General features: G+C 51.5%; 3 protein-coding genes across 3 annotated transcripts in view; 2 read left to right on the forward strand and 1 right to left on the reverse strand.

The window, feature by feature from the left end:
- Nucleotides 1-487: 487 nt before the first annotated feature.
- On the reverse strand, nucleotides 488-2449 carry PFICI_02907 (xanthine/uracil permease; the record flags this gene model as incomplete). Its single annotated transcript, XM_007831488.1, has 3 exons — nucleotides 488-1910; nucleotides 1990-2258; nucleotides 2369-2449. 3 exons carry the CDS (start codon nucleotides 2447-2449, stop codon nucleotides 488-490), a joined length of 1773 nt encoding a protein of 590 aa, XP_007829679.1.
- Nucleotides 2450-6207: 3758 nt separating this feature from the next.
- PFICI_02908 (uncharacterized protein) lies at nucleotides 6208-6955 on the forward strand (the record flags this gene model as incomplete). The annotated part of the gene is made up of 4 exons (XM_007831489.1): nucleotides 6208-6299; nucleotides 6356-6483; nucleotides 6565-6848; nucleotides 6917-6955. The coding sequence occupies 4 exons, from the start codon at nucleotides 6208-6210 to the stop codon at nucleotides 6953-6955; spliced, it is 543 nt and encodes a 180-aa protein (XP_007829680.1).
- Nucleotides 6956-7159: 204 nt separating this feature from the next.
- PFICI_02909 (uncharacterized protein) overlaps nucleotides 7160-7933 on the forward strand; it is a gene marked incomplete at both ends in the record, with an annotated part of 1200 nt that continues 426 nt past the window's right edge. Inside the window, one exon of the mRNA XM_007831490.1 lies at nucleotides 7160-7912. Within this exon, the coding sequence (XP_007829681.1) occupies nucleotides 7160-7912 (753 nt within the window). The remainder of the gene's footprint in view (nucleotides 7913-7933) is intronic.

Genomic DNA, 7933 nt, shown 5'->3' on the forward strand with positions numbered 1-7933 from the left:
GCTGTTTGTCGACTTGAGCCGCCCGGCGACGGCCGCCTCCGTGTACCTGAGCTCGTCGGGTTAGGTAAACGTCACGTAACAACAACGCCTTTTGCTGTGCATCTTGACGGGCGAGACTCCAGCATGGCTAGAATATAGTGTCAATGTGATCCTGTTGCCTCTACGAAATTATAGTAATGATCCGTGAAATTACTGGAAAGGCTCATTCATTAGAATGTGGTGGAAAATTTTTATTATTGTACTGGTGGGAAATTTTTGACATCTCCTTTCTTTTCTTCTACTGGGTATCTTCTTTCTCTCAACATTTCCCGCCCATTACCTGCTCGTTTCACATATATACAGCATTCCCTACTTTCATCAACATGTCATCGAAACGAGCCTCACTCGCTTTACATTTCAACCGGCTACCAACAACAGGGACTCATTCATGAAACGCAGAAGAGACTAAGAACAAAACAGGAGCAAAATAAACATGTTCGGAGACGCTCTACAAAGTCGTTCCCTGAGCGCCCTTCTCATGAAGGCCCAGCTCCTCAGTGGTGGTGTTCTTGGCAGAGCCATCGGCGGTCTTGGGCTTGGTCTCGGTCTCAGCAGTCTCGTGGCTGGGGCGGTGCGAGGCAGCTTCAGCGACGGGAATGGGGTCCTCACGCCAGAAATCCTTCTTGCCGCTGCTGAGGCGGCGGAGCCAAGGCGGGAAGAAGCCGCCAGGGATGCGGTAGGTCCAGGGCTCCTTGAGGGCCTTGTCGGCGGGTACGAGGCGGCCGCCGGACGCCTTCTCAATCAGCCAGACGGTGGTGTTGATCACAATGTACGTGCACACACCGGCGATCAGACCGTCAGCAATGGAGTAGGTAAAGGGCATGAGGGCAATGGTCAAGAAGGCCGGAATGGCGTCACCCAGGTAGCGCCAGTTGATTTCGGTAACGGCCTTCATCATCATAGCACCGACCAGGATCAGCACGCAGCCAGTGGCCCACGGCGGGATCGAGGCAAAGATGGGGGCAAAGAAGATGGAGATGAAGAAGCAGATACCGGTCACCATGGAGGTGAGACCAGTCTTGCCACCCTCAGAGATTCCAGCACCGGACTCGACAAAGGCTGTAACCGGCGGGGTGCCCAGCAGAGCGCCAATGGAGATGCTGATGGCGTCAACCATGTAGGCGATCGAGGAGCCCTCAAAGTCCTGAGTGACTGGGTCGATCAGGTCGGCAAATTGGGCCATGGAGTACAAGGTACCTGTGCAGTCGAGGATATCGACGTAGAGGAAGGTAATGAGAGCGAGACCAAACTGTCCGCCGTAGCTGCCAATAGCCCATTCCTGCACACTCAGGGTCCTGGTGATCTGGTGGAAGTCCACAACCTTCTTGAAAAAGTCAAAGGCGTCGTCGCCAACCTCGGTGTAAGGGAAGTAGGTCACGTCGGTGGTACGAGGCCACGAAATGATGCTGACCAGGATGATACCGGCAATGATGGCACCCTTGAAGCGGTACATCATCAGGATAACGGTAAGGATACCACCACAGAAGATACCAATCCACATGGCGGGGTTGCGCATCTTGGTGCTGCTCGGGCAAAGACCATCCTCGTCCTGCAAGCTCTCGATACATCCGGCAAGCTCTAGGGGTGTGTCGGTGGCGCCCACAATGAGACCCAAACCCTCGCTGTAAGTCAAACCGATCAGGGTAAGGAACAGACCGATACCGACACTCGTAGCAAGCTTGATCGACTTGGGGATCGCACGAGCCAACCACTGTCGCATACCAAAGAGGGCCAGGGCAAAGAAGATCCAGCCCTCAACGAAGATGGCCGTGAGAGCAACCGAGTACGGAACCGTGCCGGTGCCGTGATAACCAACGACGGTGTAGGCAAAGTAGGCGTTCAGACCCATTCCAGGGGCCAAAGAGACGGGCCTACATACACACATGTTAGCTACGGAAGCTTTCCCCTGATGGTTGGGTGCATGGCGCGATCCCAGCTTAGTTGACCTACAGGTTCGCAAACAATCCCATACAGAAAGAAGCCAAGGCCGAGATGGCGGCAGTCGCGGTGACCAGATCTCGCTTGATCTCGGCAGAACAGAGGGCATAGTCGGTATCAGTGGCACAGATGGGATCAGCCTCGCCGCCATTACAGACGCAAGTACCGCCAGTGTCGGCAACGATGGAAGCATTGACGGCGATGATGTAGGCCATGGCGAAGAAGGCAGCAATACCACCACGGACCTCAGTAAAGAAGCGGGAGCCCTTGCGTTCCTTGGGCTACCATTCGGGAAAACACGGTTAGCTGCTGAACAACTCAAGCAAGGTTGTCTCGGGCGTTGTGTTCAGACTTGAGCTGGGATGGCTCATGTCTGGATCATGGCACTTACATGTCCAGAGCCATCCAGTCGGAACCATTTTCCGACGGCGCTTTTGGCGACCTTCTCGTCGACGTTCTGCACCCAACCCATGGTGTCTTATATTTTGTCCTGTTCGAGGGTCCGTCCTCTTGTTCAGGTCCTTGTTGTTGTGTAAGCTGAAGGACTGTTGAATGGAGTTTCGAGGTCGAGGTTGCGCCAGGTGAGTTGGATGTCACAGACTAGGTGACTCTCACACAGAGTAATTGGCGCGAAAGAAACAGTTGAAACAGGCGACGACCCAAGAGCACACGACCATCCTCATAAAAAAACGCGAGACTGGCAAGCGGGTCGAGGCAAATATTTAAATATCTGCAAGGGCTGAAATGGAGCAGCCAAGCAGCTGGGCAAAAGAGTCCTGGCGAAAGAGAGGCAGTAGCCACAAAATCCCAGGGTCTATGGGCAAGGCCGGGGCCCGCCCCTAGCCAAAAAGGTGCAGGAGGTCTAGAGTAAGATACATGCCCATTCATGAATTGCTATTACTGGTGAGTATAATGGTACATGGTGGAGGGAAAGAAGCTGTGCAGGCAAGGTACTTGAGCGTGGCAGCATATGCAAGAGCAATGCAACAGTACCACGGAGTATTCGGGTCGCTTGTACCTACATGGGCGCTTTCCTCTCTTCCTCATGCCTCGGGATTGATTGTGTGGGCAACAAATCAAATGGGATAATAAAAGACAGGGTCTTTCCTTATCAATTGGATTTCTTGGCTTCTTGGCATGTCGAAATGCAGGTAGAAGCTCCGCTGCCCGCATGCATCCTACTTGGAGGGTGGGTGGCATGAGGCGCCGCCGCAATGGTGCATCGGTGGTTAATAGTACGAGCTTTGTCTTTCTCTGCCTCGTGTAGCCCAAGTATGTAGGTACTATGTCTGCTGCTGCTCGCCGCCTCTCGTCAGCATTCCGTGTCCTGTTAGACAAATGTCAAACTAAATCGAGATTTGACTGTAATGAATCAAACCCTCCAAGAACCTCCTGAACTAGACATCGACTCAGGACGCTGGGAAAAGGGTGTATGCGCGTCTCACCCTCTGGAGAGTAAATTTTTCTCTGCTAGGTCCCGTACCAGCGGCTTGGCGATGGGGAGAGGCTCTCGTCCCAGACCACGGCCGCGTCGCCAAGCGATACATAATTTGGCCGAAAGGCCGTTGTACGGTGCCGGGTGGCTTTCTTCTAGAACTGCCATCGATGCAGTTTTGTCAATGGACTGCATCCCATAGGAAGGCTTGATTAGTCTTGGCCAGCCCGTCGCCGCCGGCATCGTTGGGGAAAGACCAATGACAGGGACGCGTCCCAAGAAGATGTCGTCTGCCTTTTTCGATCGGGTTGGCTTGAGATTCCAGATGCTAGCCCCGTACCGAGATCATGGCCTGGAGCATCCGGTAGCTCAATGCAATGCCTAAAAAAGATTGCTCCAGCTTTGATTTCTACTAGTAGTAGCAGCAACCATCACAAGCGGGATAATGTGCTGACAATACTGGAATTCCTCAATCCAATTCGTGCGAGTCCTTTAATGTAGCGCCCTTCCTTTCCCCTCCAGTTGCCTGCACAACTCTCCACTAATATCGCTTGCACTCCCCGTACGCAGCGAATAGCGTAAACTATCAGGCATTTTTTGACTTTGATTAACTGTAGGTAACCTTACCAGGCTTACCTAACAACAAATCATACGCGAGATCTCTACTTTCACTGCTCAGATTATTACTTTATTCATGATGACGCTTTTCTATGTGTCTTGGTTGTCAATCTGACGCCCTAGTCAAGCCACTGGACATGCCGTCCAAATGGTGCCGTATTTACCAACTCGCTAGAGCAGAAGTGGTATGTTCGCCTATCTCGCCAAGAGAAGTTGAGCCGTTTCTGGTCCAATCCTAAACTACCAACGGTGATTGCCACAGGCCTGAGGCACAGTCGCCACGGTTGCTCCCGCCGAAGACCGACGACCGTATCAAGCCGATGGATGAATGCTGTCTGTCGGCAGGGCCAGAAGCTCGCAATTGCTCTGATCACGCTGACCTGGGTGTAAACGACTATCCTTTTCAGCTGAAGTCCCAATGTCTCGACTGCAACGCAAGCTGCATCAGCTAAAGATGGAATTTTAGGGCCCTGGGGAGAGAGCCTGGAGCCTGGAGCACAGCTGATCCCCAAACTGTGGACCCCGGGGGGAAAGTCTCATGTCTCCCCACGCCGCTGCTGGATACCGTGCCACAGGCCAACTCTTAATAGCTAAGGTTACTCATTTCCTCTTGGATCCGCCTTATTACGTGTTGTATCGATGATGACTTCGCCCAACCTCAAAAGCAACATGTCATTGACCACCAGACAATGTGGAATGCCGAAGGCGCACGGCAGTGTCTTCTCCTGCCTCGCCTGCTGTCCTGTCCACTGTTCGTATTCAAGTTCTGCGAGTAGCCGATTTGTGAAGCGACATATTCATTCGACAATAAACCCCATATGAGCAACGATATCCTCTTAAGAACGGGGCGGTCAATTGTTGCGCTGTTGGTATCACCCGCCTCCATATCGGATCGACCAAATACGGAGAAGATCCGTTACCTCCGTACGCCATACGAGTATTGTAGGCATATTCTCTGTCATGCATGCTTGCTTGTCTTAGTAGTGTACCTCTGCGCTGGTCTTCTCTGCAAAACCAAAAAACGTCATACGGCCTCAAGTATTGAGAGCGCACCGTGACTATCGACGCCTGATAGCTTTGGCTGCCCCACGAACAGATTAAAGCACACGTACACGAGGCACGGCAGGGTCGGACATGTCATGCCAACACATCGCTGCTACCAGCGGTAGGTTGAAGGTCGTGGCTTGTTCTTCCTTCATCACGAGCTCGCAATTGGTACCTATGCATGCTGCCATAAGTCCTGGAAGTCGTTGAGTCGTTCGTCCAAGTTTTACCGATCTGTCGAAGCGAAAAGGCTGAGCGAGAGAGACTTCAAATCTTGATCTCATGCTGGACTTGGGTCTCCCCCATGACTCGATCACTGCTCTTGGTGGTCTCGTCGATGCCTGCCTTGATGCCAGCATAGTCGAATATCTATCTGTGAGATCAGAGGGCCTCGAACAGGTAAGCCTTCCATGCTGCTGAGTTTGTTAGTAGAGTGTATATATGTCTGAGTGAATGGCCAAGAATTCCCCGTTGGCTTCTGGCAAATCAATCAACCTCCTACACAGATAGTCTTTGTATGAATCCAGCTATCTTGCTTTGCGAGCATATAACACTTTCTCAGATAGAGGGATGAAGTCTTTCTTGCTTTTGGCGGCGCAGCGTGTAGTGCAGATCAGGGACAGATCCGGGACACGTAGGCACAGCGTTATGCTTGCATAAGCACCTACTGTTCGACTGTCATCTGCACCCTCAGTCCAGCGCCACACCGCATCCCTTCGCAAAAGTGGCGGCATAGAAAGGATATTTGAAGAGGGAAGAAAAAAACCCATGTGAGTCGGCAGATAATTTGAATCCGATACACGTGCATTCCATTACCAGTGGCTGGTAACATCTGCATTTGTTGAATATACCTTTCTCACATCCCGGACGGGTTTTAATGCAACCCTGACCTCCCTGTGAGTGGACGGACGCTCGCCAACGCCAAGGGCAAATGCGGAGGTTGTGCAGACAGATTTCTCTTGATGATAAGCGTACCTCGTTTGACACCTCGTTCTCTTAGATAGTGATTCGTTCCACGATTTAGGATTGATGCAAATTCTTTGAGTAGACACGTACTTCTTTCTTGTTGCCGCTGTCTCAAGATCAGGTATTCAGAAGTCTCCTAGCTAAGATCTGTCGCCGCGAATCAAGCAATGGCAGAGAAAACCACCACGACTGCAGAGATACGGGCAGAAGGGCTCGATGCCGGCCAGCTAGCTAGAGATGGACTGACTGCCACAGACAGGTAAGCTTGCTATACTATTTGAATGATGATGATGTGTTGAAGTTAAACTGTTACAGACATGGATCAGCTTTAATGACCTTTGACGCCAAAGCCGAAGCTCGCTTGCGACTGAAAATTGATTTATTGGTTGTTCCCGTTGTCGCACTCATCTTCCTCTTCTCCTTCATAGACCGGGCCAATATAGGTATTGCACCCCATCATAGCACCAGTTGCCATGGTCAATCAATCATGACCCCGGAATGTCTTTTACTCATGACGATTACAGGGAACGCCCGCTTGGCCGGCCTGGAGAAGGAGCTCGGATTGAAGGGCAATGACTTCAATGCTATCAATAGCATTTTCTTCGTCGCTTATATCCTCTTTGTGACGCCGTTGAACCTGGTTTGTAAAATGGTTGGCCCAGGATGGTATCTCCCAGTCGTGACATTGGCGTTTGGGTTCACATCCATCGGAACCGCCTATGTCCACAACTTCTCCCAGTTGGCTGGTGTCAGATTCTTGTTGGGTGTTTTTGAGGCTGGAATCATGCCAGGAACAGCATATTATGTGGTAAGCCTGGCTGGTACTCTCGATGTGAATAGTCAATTTGGCGTCAAACAAGCTGACCCAACATCTAGGGTCATATTCTTTCATGTACCAAGGGCAGGCATATGTAAAATGATGCCATTGCTGGGTTTCGATTGTTTAGAGAATCTGCTAACTCTGCCAAGCTCTCACGATGGTACAGACGCGCTGAACTAACATTTCGTATATCAATGTGTAAGCACGTCTCCATAACAGTATTAAACACACTAAGAAGAACCGTCAGATGGCTGTACTCGGTGGATCTTGGCGACAAGTAAAGATTCTTGCTGATTGCAATGTTACCAGATGTCGTAATGGCCCCCCTTGCCGGAGCCTTTGGTGGGCTTTTGGCATCTGGTATCTTAAATGTAAAAGGTTTTGGTGGCATACCCGACGGTTCGTGGCGACTCATCTTCATTATCGAAGGAGTAATCACTGTTTCAATCGGGTTTATCTCTCTATTTGTCCTCACAGATCGACCAGAGACGGCTCGGTGGCTATCTCAAGAGGAAAAGGACCTTGCAGTGGCCCGGGTCAAATCCGAGCGCATCGCCGTCACGCAGACGCTTGATACGCCGGACGCCAAGAAGCTTTGGAGCGGTCTTTCCAACCCCGTCACTCTCATCACGGGCCTGATCTTTCTTCTCGAGACCATTACAGTACAAGGCCTCGCGTTCTTCGCGCCCACGATTATCAAGTCGATATACCCGCACGCCACCGTCACACAGCAGCAGTTGTATACGGTACCACCGTACGCCGCCGGCGCCGTCTGTCTTGTTGCTGTGTGCCTCCTTAGCTGGAGAGTGGACAAGCGGCACATATTTCTTATCGTGTGTGCGCCTCCAGTCATGATTGGCTATATCATGTTCCTGGCGACTGGTGACGCGACGACCCGCTATGCCGCCCTCTTCATTATTGCGTCGACTGCATTTACGCCCGGTGCCTTGACGCACGCGCAGGTGAGTGCGAATGTCGTGAGCGATTCTGCGCGGAGCATGTCTGTCGCGACGAATATGTTATTTGCCAACTTTGGAAGCTTGATTGCAACGGTATGTTCAAGGTTTCCTCCG

This window comes from Pestalotiopsis fici (assembly GCF_000516985.1).
Source record: "Pestalotiopsis fici W106-1 unplaced genomic scaffold PFICI_Scf_2, whole genome shotgun sequence".
Classification (NCBI taxonomy): Eukaryota; Fungi; Ascomycota; class Sordariomycetes; order Amphisphaeriales; family Sporocadaceae; genus Pestalotiopsis; species Pestalotiopsis fici.